The sequence below is a fragment of the Copadichromis virginalis genome, linkage group LG11 (assembly GCF_057382275.1).
Source record: "Copadichromis virginalis isolate Kocher_CV1m ecotype Utaka linkage group LG11, C_Virginalis_male_GT1.1, whole genome shotgun sequence".
NCBI lineage: Eukaryota > Metazoa > Chordata > Actinopteri > Cichliformes > Cichlidae > Copadichromis > Copadichromis virginalis.
In genome coordinates this window covers 13,984,884-14,001,069 of record NC_140628.1, presented here as the reverse complement: position 1 = coordinate 14,001,069, position 16,186 = coordinate 13,984,884, and the positions used below count along the sequence as shown (strand labels likewise).

Below are 16,186 nucleotides of genomic sequence, written 5' to 3'. Positions count from 1 at the left end.
AATTTCTGAGTTTTTCTCACTGTATATTTTAGCACCTACCCCGCGTGAGGCCTGTGTGCTTCTAAACCCCCACTCTCGTCCCCTTCTAATGCGTGCACGCACGGCGTGGAAACAACGAGCCTATATTGAATAAACATACTGTTTTTAGATAGGTTCCTAATTTGCATCATTCTTTGCGAAGTGTGTTTTTCACCAATTTTGGTGTAATTTATTACAGACTTACACACACCTTCTGATCCTATAAAAGCACTGTCAATTGCTCCCAAACCTTCAGTGCTAGTCACCCTCTTACAGCAGATCATCGACAAACAAAAATCTCAAAAATAGCCCACTCATACTCTGCTGGTGGCAAAGCAGCTGAGAAAATTAGGCTACCAGAGAGGCAGTGCATTTGGATCTTCTGAGGATTAAGCAAGTTTTAACTGTCACTGACTAACAAGTCAAGTCAAAAGAGTTAAAAGTTAAAAAAAGAAGAAAAAAAGGGTTTCTTTTAAAAATCACAGTAATTTGGACCCGGATCCAAAATCGCCAATACTTCTAAAACCTGGCCCATGTTTTAACCCCTCCTTTTTCCGTACATACTTCTGCTTTATGCAACACCATGTCCGCTTCATTGTGTCACTACTGTGCATATTTGTGTATTAATATAAAGTGCAAAGATGAGGTCCCGATGATGGGACGAATACTGTGGCCCCACTTTCACCACTAATCGAGTCTCCCTGTGAAAGTGTGAAAACATTTAGAGGCCATTAACAGCACAAGATGATACTTCCTCCCAGGTCAGCAGATCAAAGGCAGCTGTCAGCCCCGACAGGCAACGTCTCTCTCTGATGTTGACGACTCACCCTCAAGTATTCATTTCCGTAAGTTTCCAGTCCGTGCATGCATACAAAGATTAAGACTGGATCTGCAGGATACTGAGGAATATTAACTATGGGGCTGATAGCGTGATGACATAATGCTTCTCTTTTTAAGAGTCCAGACGGTGCTTTTGTGCATTTAGAAGTCACAAATGGGATTTTTCTTTTTCTTTTTTACCTCGAGCGTACACACAAACACACTTGCTTGCACGCACGCACACACGCTAGCACACATACATGCTTACTTATGAGATGTTACAAAAACTTCTCTTTCTTCTCTCCATTGAAAAACTATCGATCTTTTGCTTTGGCTTCTCTGCTTGATGGTTTTTTTCCCCCCATCATAATGGAAAGTCTCCCTGGCCATTTCTTCAGCCTATTCTTCATTTGGAGTAATTATAGATGGAGAGGTAAAAGATGTTTTTTTCCTCCCCCCTCTCTTTTCTTTTCTCCTTCTTGCCTATCTTTCTCTCCCCTGCGTGCATTCAAAGGAGCTCTCACCACTGCATTCTTATTAGGGACATGTCTGAAAGGCTCTCCGCAGCATGTGGTGTCCTCTGACCATCCGTTATGGCTGCTTTTTGTTGGCATTAACAAGCCGAGCAGCCAAGGATAGCTTTTCAACAGGTACAAACTTTTCCTTTTAGATAATTAACTGCATTCAGACACTCAGCGCAGTGTAGGCAATGTGGGTGCAGAAGCCCAGAGAGGATCATATTTGAGGGGGAAAAAAGGAACAGAGAAAGGAAAGGGAGATGGAGGAAAAAAAAAAAAAAAACTTCATCAAAAGACAAGATGTTCTCTTTGGTGTTGTTTAGTGCTAGTGGATTCTATACCAAACTCCTATTCAAATAGTGTGGTCTGCTTTTCTGCTCCCCTCCTCGTCCTCGTGTCTGTCCTCTCCGTCTTTTTTATCAAGATGGACCGTGAGATGAGGGAAAACTTTGGTCATTGTAGAATGGTCAAAGGTGTGCTGGCTTAATGAATGGAAGAAACAAGAGAAGAGCTTTCCCTCGTTCCTCTTTGCCTCGCCGCAAAAAGCCACAGGATGCCTCCTGAAGAAGGCCTCCTTCATCCATTGCCGTCTCGTCTCTTGTTAAAAGGGGCATAAAGCGAAGGCAGAGGGGAAAAGTAATTTTCTTTTTCCCGTCTATCCATTCTTTTGGTGAGTTTCTTCTATTTTTTGCTGTGTACTTTTATAAAGCTTATAATTATCTTGGTGAGAGGTCCTCAAGCGAGAACGAATGGGGTCTTTGTACCCTTCTCTCTTCAGCCCTCTCCTGGAAGCCATATTAACATTCGGTCTTCCCCCTTTACAGATGCAGTGAAAAAGCCAGATGTGTCTCCTGTAATGGAAAAGAAAAGGGGGGGAAAAAACTTTCAACAATTTCACTTTACAAATGGACAGGACTGAAGTATCAGCTATCAAATGTTGTATTCACCACATGTGATGTGCTTCACTACAGCACTGTTATGCAAAACAAGGGCCGACGGGTCTTTTTTTCTCCCGTCGTCACCTCTTTTGTTTAAAGTGTTTATTAGAAGTATAAGAGAGATGAAGCAGACAGGGCAACAGCGACGCCTTTGCTGACCTGGCGGCAGAGATCGCTGGTTTAGGATGACACTCTGCTCCTTCACCATCCATCTGTAGCCCTTCCTCCGCTCACCTGCCCCTCCCTCAGTCCCTCTAACCTCCATCCCCAACTCTTCTGGCTGATTACTCCTAATGTAATTTTAATTAAAAACTGTGGTGTCAAAGGGTTTAGCCTGCCTGAGAAGCGGGTGCAGATTGTGGCACAGTGGCAGACCCCTTCACTTGCTTGAGAGGAAATGCATCCTGACATTGCTCGGGTGGTGCCAACACAACTAGAGCCAAGGTAAAATAAAAAGGCTTTCTGTTTTACTTAAATATTGTTATGCTGCAGGAAAAGAATCGTGGATCTTTTCTTTTACTTTTTTGTTTCAATTTGATTGGACACTGTATTGGATTGTGTAAGTTATGTGAACGTTCATTTACAAACAATATGCTAGTAATTCTCCATACCTGTAGGCCTGATATGCATTAACCTGTTATCCAGGCATACATACATACATATAGTCTGGATAACAGGCATGGACAGTTTACAAATTACTCAATTAATCAATTTGTTTCTCAGTCTTTATTTCTGCAAAAATACTGAGTCCAATATATTAGCAGCAATGACTAGAAGTCAGGAAAGGTGAGTGAAGCTATCCTGGAGGGAGTCATCCTAATATAATGATGTTTAGTTGACATTGACAATAATTGCTGGAGCCAAATGTCACAGGGGTGACCTGTGGAAGGTGCCCCACAGCAGGACTCAACAGCAGAAGTCTGCCTGTAGGTTTGTAATCCCCTCACCCGAGCCGTTGGATTATGTGCTCTCTATCGACCCTGAAGAGGCTCCCCGCGGCTTGGGCTTAAACACTCTCTAAAATCTCATCTCCACACCCCATCTGCCGGCTGAGCGATGTCTTGGAAGTCGAAGGAGTGGAGATGGGAGCAGGCGAGCAGACGGAGGAAATGAGAACACGCCTCCTACTCCTTGCTGTGGCTCTGCACCGCAGAGAAGAGCAGACTTTAGGAAAACACGCTATATATGTACAGTACAGATTTTTAAATATGCACATCAAAATTCCTATAACAGTTAGTTATAGGTTTGTGATTGTATTCACGTTTATATTGTTATTATTTATATTCTCCCTTAAATGAATTTGGAACCGTTCCTGATTGTTGTTGCTGTCAAACTATTAAATTCTTTGTTGCCATTACACTCCATTAATATCCGTGTGTTAAATGGCTCCATTTCACAAATAAAAAAAGTTCAAACACTACAATAATTGCTTTTCTACAGATCAATGACCCTTTAACATTCTCTGACAGGGGCCTTGTTTTGTGGCCGTCAGTGGACAGTTGGAGGAGCTGGTGGTTGGCCCTGAGCAGTGAGGCATGTCGTAAGAGGGTTTAACTTTGCTAACCTCCTTCTGCCAGGTTCATGGGGCCCTGCTGTTTGGGTAATATTGGATCAGTGTTGGGAGGCCATGTCCCTGCCATATCAGTCAGCACGCTACTTGGGGTAGTAGCGCTTTCCTCTATGGAGCCAACTGGACTTGTTCAGGATTCAATTTCTATGTTTTTTTTATATTTCATGTTTTTGAAATTCCTCGAACGTAGAATTTCATATGCGTTTAAGCCACATCAAGAAAGATTTGTTGACATCTCCGACAACAAATACTCTCTCACATAACAGAACAAAAACATGTGGGCCCATAGCAGTGAGTTAATTAGAAGCCAGGACAACAAATATTTTTCATGTAATTAGGAGTTCTCTTAAAGTTAATGTTCCAGTGTGTAACCAGTCCACAAACAGTACATTATATGTACTTTGTACGTGTGTTTTACCACAACCGCTTTTTTCACGAGAAAAAAAATAAAACCCACTGATAGAAAAGGGGAACCAGGGACTCTTTCACAAAGTAAATTAGGAAGTAGATTTGTAAAAGTATGTAGGTACTTTTGGCACAATACCACTTTTCTTTTTTTAAATACAGCCTATAAGAAAAAGAAATATCGTTAAGCACCTCTGCATTAGCTGTCTTTTCCCTTCCTTGTATTAAATAGTGAATGCAGCCAAACCACTATTGGTAACATTAAAAAACAAACAAAAAAAACATGGAGTCAGAAGGAAACCACTCAACCTGAAAAATTCAAAGTATGCACCATACGTGGTCTTGGCCCGTTTAGGTACAGCCAGCACTAGGATCATAGTAAAACAGCCACACACTGTATAGAGATGAAAAACAAACATTGTTTTATATTTGTTTCTACAGTGAAAATCAAGCTTTCATAGAGCTATCTGATTTATCACGGGAAAAAAAAGATTTTGGTCAGAAAGCTGTTGAGTGCTCATAAATATCAAATATTTGTATATTGTAGACTTACATTACTTTTTTTTTCAAAACAGTTTTGCAGGATGACACGCACCACATAAAGCTCTTGTATTTGTCAAGAATTCAAGCGATATTAAAATATCATTTTTATCATATTTGCTTCAGTGGTTGTGCAATCATTCGTATGAGGCCCATTTGGCCCTGCTGTGGAAATTTGGCGAATGTTGCATATTGGAGGAGCTCTGCTGATATTAAAATCTGCAGATGCCCACCTGGTGTGAGAAGGGGTAGAAACAGAAGAGTGTGCTGTCTGGACTTGGAGGTGTGTATATCCATCTGTTCGTTTAAGTTCAAGGTTCAAGAAAATGAAATAAAAAGCATGTACACGTGTGCATACAGGTGATGGCCTGTGGTCTCTTTTTGTTAAAGGAGTGGGTTTTTTGTGCTTGTAGAAATCATAGATTTGCTCTTTCTGGTCTTTGATTTTCAGATGAAAAGGCTGTTTTTCTCCACAGAGGAAAGCGACAGCTTTACCGGTGTAAGGTCAGAGAGTCGTGAGAACTACAGGCAGACGGGCTAGAGATTCACTATATCGCCTCTGGCGGTGGTGGTGTGTGGGTGAGTGTGAGCTGTAAAGGTGCACTGGGTGTGTGTCTGTGTGGTTTGGATGTGGAGGTGGGTAGTTCACACCTGTTTCTTATCGTAGTCTGTATGTGTGAAGACTGTCTTTTTCTTAAAGGTGTGTATATGTCTGTGAGCTGGGTACCTGTTTCTTTGATTGAACAGGTGGGCCTTCTTTGCATGGGATCCAGACAGCCGATCCGCTGCACAGCTGACTGTGGTCAGGCTTACTGTGCGCAACACACAGGCTGTGGTTCAGGTACAGATACACTGTGGTTGGATGCTGACTTTCAGGAGTCGTTTTTCAATGATTTTGCTATGATTTTATTTCACAATTGCCACATGGTACAAATATTGTTTTAAAAACAAGTCTTACTGCTTGCATTAAAAATGTGTAGCCACTGTACATAGTTTGAGAGTACAGAAAAAAGCCCTGGCAGTTAAAACACACAAAACTAACAATGTAATTGTATTTGATGCAACATAGCTTACATAATAGTACGGTTTTTACAGCTTCAGCCTCTTAACCTACTTTATTTGGAAGACAGTCATCAGACAAACTGGGACGTTTATCCGAAGGTGTTTCTACAGTTATTTCATAATCATTTTTTAAACCTGAATACGCCCTTTTCAAAGTTGACACGTTGGACTGCCAACAAGGGGAAGTACAGGTGTTACTCTGAAAATAGTCATTGCAATGACATCCCTGTAAAAGTCTTTTGTTTGTGTGATCCAAAAAAGGAGATTAGACACATGAAAAAAAGACACCACTATACAGGCAGGTTAAAAGAAACTAGGCCATTTTTATACATATTGCACAGTGCCATTGCTTTTTCAACAAAAAGTAAGCAAAACTGTAGAATCAGTGTGTAAAAAAAACTAAACACACTCCATGATTCAAATTCTCGTAGTAACACTTTCAGCAGGAATAACTGGAAATATGTTTTCTATATGACTTTCTCTGTCTCTCACTTCACTGCGGGGAAATTTTGGTCCATTTTTTGCTGCAGTTCACTGAAGTTTGCCAGCATTTGCTTATGTACAGCATTTCAATCTGGCAACATCTTGATTCTTTTCTTTTTCAACTAGTCTGTAATAGATTTGCTGATGTGCTTGCAATCATTTTTCTGTTGCATGAATTAATTTTGGCTAAGTTTTCACTGTCAGGCAGATGACCTCAGATTTGAGTTTTTGGTATACTTTGGTATGCAGAGGAGTTCCTGCTTGACTCAGTGACTGCAAGGTGCCCGGGTGACTACAAAACAAGCTTAAATCATCACCCTCCACCACCATGCTGACAGTTGGTATGAGGTGTTAGTGCTGTTGTGCTGTATTTGGTTTTCACCAAACATGGTACTGTGCATTACGGCCAAACAACTCCACTTTTTCTGTCCAAAGGCCATTGTTGTGGTTTGTTCAGATGCAATTTTGAAAAGCCAAACTGCGCTGCCATGTTATTTTTAGAGAGAAGAGGCTTTCTCCTGGCAAGCCTTCAAAACAAACCATACTTGTTCAGTCTTTTTTTAATTGTGCTGTCGTGAACTTTAACATTTAGCATGCTGACTGAGGACTATAGAGTCTGAGATATAGCTCTTGGGGTTTGGGTTTTTTTGCAGTTTCTCTCAGCATTGCATTGTGTGATCTTGGGATGAATTTGCTGGGACATCTATATCTGAGAAGATAGTGTTTTCCACTTGTGAGTAATCTTTCTCACTGCAGAGTGAAGGACAGATGATTAGAAACAGCCTTATAACCCTTCCCAGATTTATGAGCAGTAACTGTTACTAAAATCATTACCGATATCTTTTCTCCTTTCTAATGTGTGAAAACACACCTGGCGAAAAAAACTGCCAAAACTGCTGTTAAAAGAGGTGCTTGCACTTGTTTATGATCAGTTAGTGAAGTGCATTTAATTACCCTCCATGGAGGCAGTAAGGGTTTCACAGGAAAAAAGAAGCGACTGCATCTTAATTTTGTTTCAATTTTTGTTAAATAAATAATGACACAGTGTAATATGCTACGTGTTGTAGTTCATTTGGGGTTGCATTTACCTCATTTAAGACCTGTTAAGGACCGAATTATATTTAATATGTTTAGAAATGTAAAAACTTACTGTATTTTTACCATAACTGTATATGGCTTTTTGACAGGCTTATGGAGTTTTAATGTTTATGATCTGTGGTCGCATTAGGGTCTAAAAGAAAGTGAAATTTATTTTTACAGTGCAAAATGTTAATTACGTAATTAGTTGTAAAATGTAAACATTTAATATCATCATATGATTAATTCCTAAAAACCAACACATTACATAAATAAATGTTTTTTCTGCATGATATAACTTGCACACCGTTGTTTACAAAGAGCACTTACATGGAGCTTCACACTCCCAATAACTTCAATTTGTGAAAAAACAGAGAACGTAAAAGCTTTCGTTTCATCATTTATAACGAAAAGAAAGAAAATAAAACAGAAAAATAAGTGTTTTGAAGCTCTAAATGTATATAGTTCTGTTTTCTTCTTGTTTAAGGGTTTTGATTCCACCTCCCATCTAGACCGGCAACTTACTGTGGCTGGTGCAATCACAATTAATCACAATTAATATTATTAGCATTACTAGTATTCCCTGAATCGCATTAGTGAATAAGAGATATTTCTAATAATAAAGGTTGTAACTGAGACTGTCTCTTTAATATGATAAAACATAAGAAATCCTTTTCCTCAGTCTTCCACAGAAATGAGCGTGGAGCTAAACCAGTAAGCATCACTCGGTCACCTGTAGCCTCCTGCTTCTCCGCCCAGAGTGACTCTGGGAATTGCAGTTTTTCAGGCCACCATACTACGTCAGCGGAAGTGTTTTGAGCGTTCGCGAGCTAGGTCACATTGATTCAGTGGGGGTAATGTTTTAAGAAACATCATCGCAATGGAGGCAACAAATACAGGTATTAAAGTCCGTAATGCTCTCAAATGCTTTTCGTGTATTTCGTGGCATACTTTTAATCAAAGCTGTCCGAGTTAGCTCGTTCTTTATTGGCTGTATTGAACTGTAATGGACCTGAGACGCTATAATAACGTTAGCTAAATGCACTTAAAGAGGCTGTCGCCACTCTAAAGGAAAATGCTGAGTTAATTACTCATAAAGGAGAACTTCTGTGCCCAGCGTCTCAGTTAATGGTCCTAAACATGCCTCGCCTTTAGCTGCGTGCGGTAACCCGCGTTTAACGACAGTTGAGCACAAGCACGCATGTCTCCCACGTACACCTATGATAATTAAGGGAAATCATATTCAGTAGGCTTGATGCGGTTGATGCTTATTGTGATGCTTACTTGTGATACTCACATTTGCTTTGCTTTGCTCTGCCGTGTCAGAGGAAGCCCATCTGAGGCATGTGGAGAAGGATGTGCTGATCCCCAAGAAGATGAGGGAGAAAGCCAAGGAGCTCTGTGCTGACAAGGTTGAAGGTGGGATTTTCTCCTGTCCACACTAAAGTGTCGCTCAGGAATCGACTTTACACAGCAGGGTCACTTTTTAAGGAGGCCGTTTTGAACTGTCACAGTCAAGAAACATATGCCAGTTCACCTAATTGTTCCAGTAAGCCATTAGAGTCAACCAGCATACAACTGAACCCAAATAGAAAGCAGCCATCATTAAAACGTGTGTTTGTGCACTGCCTTATGTCAAACAGCTTTTAGTTTTAAAAAAGCAGAGATCTTGGTTAAATCTGTGCCTCAAAGAGACTTTTCTTTGGTCTTCAGTAAGAACCAGAGTACCCAGAGCTTTGATTGGGATTGACTAGAAAAGTTTGAAAATTCAAGTTGCTAACTATAACACTGTGATGCTAGTCAACAAAACGAGGGCGAACATCAACATTTGCCTAATTTCACAATTGGCAGTAAGATGGAAATGGAAGTAATTCAGTCTAACTTGTCTACTTTGTTTGTTTTTTTCTAAATTATTTTTGATTTGCCACAGTTGGAAAGGTATAGGTTAAAAATAGAAATGTATTGTAACCAATGGATGTACTGGTAGCTGCTTTATCTTCAGGCCCTGGGTATATCCTGGTTCATGGTGACACTACAGTGATTCAGCTGCACAGTGATCATAGGTACCTAAAATATCTCAAGTTCTATCAAAACCAAAGTAAAAAAAACAAAACACAATGATAACTGACCACTGACTTGAGTATATGCCATTGACAGGCTAATTAGCTTAGTGTCCTGTACATCCATCACGTCAACAAACTTTTTCTGTTTTTTCTTCTTTTTTTTTAAGGCTGGAGCCTATCCCAGCTGTCCCTGCGTGAGAGCCCAGTTATACCATGTGTAGGTCACCAGTCTTTTAGATGGTTAGCACAGAGAGATACATTCACACCAATGGCAAATTTACAATACTTGGAAAGAGGGAAGGGTGTAACATTGCTGTTCTTAATTTGTCTTTTAATGCAGGGTTGTCAAAAATGTGGCCCACAACACAATTTTATATGTCAAGAGAGACTTTATTTTGTTGGACAAACCATGCAGCCAGTCACACGCAAAGGCAGATTGGGATCATAGCGTTAAATGAAAGAAAGGAGGAGGGCAAGTTCTGAAGACAGCAAGTGTAGTGGTTCAGGCCAGGTACACAGAGACACAGGGAAGCTGGATTTAAATGCAAGCATGTCAGGAAAAAGTGAAGAAATGAGTGAAAACGTGAAGTGAGCAGCATCTGGCTGCATTTCAACGATCTTGGGTTTCACAGGCCTGAATGTGCGCTTGAAGCCATTTATAATTCTTAACTTGTTTGATCTGCTGCTCACCACAATCAAGCACAAGCAGGAATTTTGGACTTTTAACTGTATTTTCAAAAGTTTTACAGCTTTTCATACTGATAAAAACCTCCCTTATGGCCATTCATACTACACAAAGTAATAGGCAATAAACAATTAACCTCTTAAACCGCAATGCTCCCAGTAACAGAGGCAAGAAGGAGAGCATCTGCTTTAATGGGATTTGCCACCAGATCTGTTATTTTAATATAGACCCGTGTGGTATCCACAGAAATGTTAAAATCTCAGCTAAAAGCTTACAAAACAATTTCAACAATCACCAAACAGCTAAAATATTAAACGATTAAACAGCAGGTAAATAGATTCGGAAAAAAGATGTAAAACCAAAGGGTGAATCCCCCCGTTCACCCGACGACATGTACATGGACATGCCGTCAGGTGCTGAAAGCCAACATCTCCCAGATTCCAGAACCCGCAGGTCTCATCACTCTCCAAACAAAATTCAGCTGAACGGCAGCAAAACAGACCAAAATCCTGCTTTATGTTTAAAGAAACACTTTAATGAATCCTCACTTACTTTTGCCGTCTTGCTTCCACCACGATAAAATCGCACTTCCTGCACAGCTCTATCTCCCTGTGTGCTTCAAGACTAGTTTCCCATCAGAAGTCTCTACTTTCTGCTTTATTTCCTTGCTAATAAGGCACCAGTCTGCCATTGCGTACAGCGCTGTTGGCCACTGTTTTGGCGTCCCCCCCCCCCCCCAAAAAAAAAAGACCCCTGACAAGAAAGCCCAACTCCTCCTACAATTTAAGTCCAAAGACTCATGCTGACAGCATGTCACAGCAGCCTTTTCTTTATCATGTAGAAAAACATTTAAATATGTAGTTTCTTTGCACTGATAGAAAAGGGAGTTTCACCTGTCCGGTCCACTTAAGATCAAAGTGAGCTATATGTGGCCCTCGTGTAAAATGAGTTTGTGTTCACATTAAAGCAGGGGTGTCAATCTATCAATCTTTTAGAGAAATGACTTGATGTCATTGCAGACACTGAGGGTGAGGTAAAATGTTGTAGTTAATGCTGTTCATGTTATACAGTGGTTAGCTTAGCAACTCAGCAGTATGCACAGGAGACATGCCGGGGCATTGGTGTTTCATTGTTTACACAGAATTGATCTGTATGAAGCATGATTTGGGCTGGTTCAAGTAACTTCAAGGTTAACATTGGGTTTTCTGTTTTATGAAGGCGATCATTCCTTACTTGGGTGCATCACCGTGGTAACATGGTTAGGGAATCTATCCAAACCTACCTGGCCCTGTGCGAAACATAATTAAACTTTTAATTTTTTGAGCCCTGTTATATTTGGTGTAAAAATGAACACATCGTTTCATAAAAAGTACCAGCCATCGAACATGGTCTGCGCCTGCTGCTGTTTTAGCACCTGGATGAGTTACTGCGATTGATGGAGTCATGAATTGTGCTCTCTAACAAATCTTAAAGGCTCTTAAGTTCAATTCAAATTTCTCCAAAGAAGAGTGGGTCAAAATTCTTCTACACCCACAAGTCAGCTATTCACCTGCTAGTCAGGCTCTCCATTTTTATTGGTCAGATGCTGTCAGCGCCACACCTTTAGTGTGAATGCGCTCGTTGTTAAACCCTGGCTTTCCTCCCTGACTTAATATCAATAATCACCTTCGTCTTATTGGATGCTCAATCATCCAGGTAAGTAAATCTCCAAAAGTTTATTCTGTTCATCTGGATTTAGCGGGGTTTTTTTTTTTTGGTTTTTCTTTAATCAATTTTATATCATGCTTTTTATTTGTTTTTGTTCTTTAATGTCTCTGTAAAGCACTTTGAATCACCTTGTTGTTGAATTGTGCTATATAAATAAACTTGCCTTGGCTTCAGTGGGAGAAACGTTTCGCTGACTTCCTAGCGCATTGTTCCTTCAGTGGGCTGGTTTCAGTCATTATGCAAATGTACTGTTTATAAGATTGGGGAAACCTGCAGTCAGCTGAGACTGAAGAAGTCACTTGGATGAGTGACGAAACGTTTCTCGCACTGAAAACGCTCCGTCCCAATGAACAGAATCAACTTTTGGAGAATAATCACCTTTGCGTGACCACTTAGCCTTGTTGCTTATGTTAAGTAAAGCCAGATGAGAGGGGTATGTTGCTTTATATTTCAGGCCTTGGGGAGCTCATTGAAACATGACAGCAAAATAATTAGACGCCATCAGACTGATAGAAGAGTCTAAGAGAGGCTTCAGGAATGGAAGCATAAACTTAAAGCGTTATTAAAACGTTGTTCTTCAAAATGGGGACTGCATGTGGCGCTGCATGTTGCTGCCCCCATTTTTGTGTCATATTGCAACATTGCATCTTTCCTTCCTCAGGAATTTACTTTACTCTTGACCTTCTTGAATCAGACCCTTCTACTTCTTCTTCTTTCCGGTATTGAGTAGCAGGCTAATTGGCATTACAGCAGTTGCCTCTTTATCTACACAGACGCACGCACGCACTTGGCTACACCTCTGCTCCAGTGTGCCCCGTTTACTGCAGCAACACATCAGCCCGACAGTCACGGTTTTATGTGGTTTTTAGAAATCTGATGACAGCTTCTATGAGCTAGGGTGTACTGCTCACACGAGGAGGCAGACAGAGGTGATGGGACATACATGGCTGGGCTGTGGGTAGTGGAAACCCCCCTCACATTACAAGTTTCTCGTCCCACTCATTTTCACACCTTCATCCTCCGCCCTCAATCATCTATTCTGTCTGTTTGTGTCTGCACTACTGGGCTCCTGTGTGTGTGTGTGCGTCTGTGATTGTGTTTTACAAAGACAGTGCCAAAAAAAAAAGAACCAACACAATCTACAAGTATGTTTTCCTGTGTTATTGGTATCTGCATATATGCCTCTGCACACCCCACAGTTGTGTATTGTAGGCTTTGTTGTTCACGCAGATATGTAGCACTGACCTGTACAGAACTCCTTTTGTAGTTTCACCTGATGAGTTTTCCTACTACGCTGATGATTCATGTCAGGACTCACATGCCTTTCAGAGTCTTAAGTTTTTGAACAACCCCTACACGTTCATTTTGATTACTGTTGTGTTTTTGCAGAAAAGTGATTGGCTGCTAATTGAATTCCTTAAATTTAAGGTGGGGAAACAAGAATGAATGAATGAATGGATTTTTCAGTTTGTCGGTTAGAAATGAATAAATCCTGCTCAAGATCCTAACATTTATTTTCTACCATAACTAATTATGTATAAGGTCTTTTTACACCACATCTTCCTCTAAAGTACCAAATCTCCCGAAATGTTCAAGCCTCATGCTTCTGCTTTCCACTAACTGCCACTTCTGCGTCGGTAAAAATGGCAAACCGAACGACCTCAAAGCGAAGGTGGCATCACACTTTTCTTCAGAAGGGCCTCTTTTCGCATGAAACCAGTCTCGTAGATTCGTCTCCTTATCCTAACTATTCATGTGCGATCAGAAACGCAGCCTCTATTAGTGCCGTGGGACAGGGATGAGGCGCTCTTTGATTAGATTAGTCGCACAGTTCTGCTTCTCTAAATTGGTTTTGCAGTTAGTCTGCATCCTCGTGAAAGAGTGTGTGATAACCATACTGATGCCGCAGATGAAGGTAATTACGATGTCAGCTGTTTGAAGGGGACACAGGGGCAGCGGTTTTAATTAAAGCCTCGAGAAAGAGCTTGCTAACAAGGTGAAGACTCACTCGTCGACACCTTGTTCAGTGCCTTTAATGTGGAAAATACCACTAACAGGGGCATGAAGTCACTGTTGCATCTTTATAGAAGAAGGGCTTCTCGTTTTGGGCTCCAGTTTTATTTTCCGGGCACAGGCACCAGCAATTGATGTTGGCCAGAGAAGAAGGAAGGCAGCAAAGGTTGAACATATCTAGTAAAACTGCAACCATTAGCAGCAATTCTTAAGTTTAACATTTCTGATAATATCTAGTCTGATTTCTGGAAAAGCTCCACTTACTTGTTCAGTTATTGTAAATAACCTCGTCTATCTCCAGGCCTCACTGGGCACCGTGTTCAGTGTAGCATTACCTATATTTAATTCTTGGGGGCATAGACGTGTGTATATTTGAGGATGGTGGGATGACTGTTACAGGGCTAATGTGGGAGCAGTGCGACCACAGATATAACCACTCTGTGGATAGTACGGTTAAGTTCAGTCCTCATATGAACAAGGAAACATGGGTTTCGGTTTGATAAGAGGCTTGGCAGGGTGACTTCCGACTGGGTTCCTTCTCGTGGAGATGGGGCCCGTCTCGGTTTGCTCGTAGCTATTCGTTTTCTTGTTTGCGGTAAAAAAAAGGTAGGCTCTTAATTGTGATTTTTGCTTTGAGGTTACTGTACGCATTGAGCCAGTTTCCCTTTTTCTTTTTTTTTTTGTTGTTGATTTGTCCTTTCTGACTTCTACACTCCTCTCTCTCCCTCCCTCCAGCCTTCAGCCACTGCTGTAAAGAGTCTGGTTTCTTCATGGTGTTTAAGTGTCGAGGGGAGAACGCAGCCCTGAAGGAATGTCTGACACGACAGTGAGTATTGTGCGACAACACTCATATAGAAAGGTGGCTCCCCATGTGTTATAACAGAATCACGCCAGTAGCTTTTACACACGCTTGCCTACTCTCTCCCACTCCTGTTGACTCTCTGAATTGCCGCCTGTAAAGTCTTAGTAATCTCAAAACCTATCAGAGTGATGAAGGTCTACCTTTTGTGTTCCACCAGCTACCAGGACCCCGCGTTTTTTGAAGAGTGCAAGCAGGAGTACATTCGAGAGAAGCTGGAATTTGAGAGGACGGGGATTCCAGCCAAGAACATGAAACAAAAACTTCCGACTAGCATGTAAAATAACAACACAACAAGCTTTATTTTTAAAGTGTACACAGACTTACACTCTGCCCAGAACTGCAGGATTACGTGGCAGTGCTATGGACAAGTGGTTGTATTTCTTGTAAAGCTACATGCTTATGCGTGAAAGGTGAGTGAAATTATTTGGATCATAAAGAGTGATCAGAATGTCACAAATATGTGATTGTACTGTGATATAGCAGCCACCTGGAAGAGTTTCAGTGCAGGGCAGCACATGGTGCGCAGCTGTAAACTGAGGGATGCTTTGCACCTGTTGAACCACTTGAACATGTGTCTATTGCTCCTGCAGTGACGGCACGAGTGACGAATCTGCTCAGTTGCCTTTGGCTGGACCCACAGCTTTGAAATTCACCTGCAGAAGTTGTTGTGTAATAACTTACAAAGGAATTGATTTTAAAAAAGAAGAGAAAAAAAAGTAATGGAAATCAGAGATGGAGATTTGTACACTATAACTTGGAGGTAATAATAAAACCCTGTGTGATCATGTGATTGTTGCAAATATTAGAAAATTTTAAGGGCAGTCAACATGAAATGTTTCTGAATAAAGGTTTAATATCTGTTTAACTCCATCAGACTTAAAAGATGTGTTTTTTATGATGGTTTGCATTTTTCAGCAGTGGGACTAAAGAGTCGCACGGTGAAAATTTCCTTTCTGTTTATTTAGTGTATTCGAAAGCAGGATCAACAGAACTATAAAAATTGTAAAAAGAAAAAAAAGCTACAGCTGACTCAGTTTGTTCTTTTACATGTTCAGGACTTTTACCTCCAGTGGCTAAATTGAGCTAAATGCATACTTTTTTTGCATTAATAATTTTTTTGTTATGGTTATAATAAGAACCAATTTACCATTAGCAACCAGCATAAGTATGTATTGTATATAATCTACAACTGCTTATGTACTAATGGCACCGATGGAAAGAGTTGCTAAAGAGGTCCTATATTACTACTGCTTTAAATAATAAGCTACAAAATTACAAATTATAAAATTAGATCATTACAAACATTAGCATGTTTAACATGACAATAGCCTGGGATTAAGGTTGATAGTGTAAAATTTTCTATAATTTTTTTTTAAACAATTTTCCCCCTCTACAATTTTGTTTCTAGAAACTAAAATTTTGTTTG

General features: G+C 40.5%; 1 protein-coding gene across 1 annotated transcript; it reads left to right on the top strand.

Annotated features, from left to right (window-relative positions):
• The first annotated feature begins 8,220 nt into the window (after positions 1 to 8,220).
• Positions 8,221 to 15,630, top strand: cmc1 (C-x(9)-C motif containing 1). The gene is made up of 4 exons (XM_085473230.1): positions 8,221 to 8,329; positions 8,757 to 8,849; positions 14,634 to 14,724; positions 14,918 to 15,630. Exons 1-4 carry the CDS (start codon positions 8,311 to 8,313, stop codon positions 15,036 to 15,038), a joined length of 324 nt encoding a protein of 107 aa, XP_085329356.1. The 5' UTR covers positions 8,221 to 8,310; the 3' UTR covers positions 15,039 to 15,630.
• Positions 15,631 to 16,186: the final 556 nt, after the last annotated feature.

What these genes read in the sequence shown, in the direction of transcription:
- cmc1 (XM_085473230.1), top strand. An exon ending in CTGTGCTGACAAGGTTGAAG is followed by an intron (nt 8,850 to 14,633) that starts GTGGGATTTTCT and finishes CCCTCCCTCCAG; the next exon opens with CCTTCAGCCACTGCTGTAAA. An exon ending in AAGGAATGTCTGACACGACA is followed by an intron (nt 14,725 to 14,917) that starts GTGAGTATTGTG and finishes GTGTTCCACCAG; the next exon opens with CTACCAGGACCCCGCGTTTT.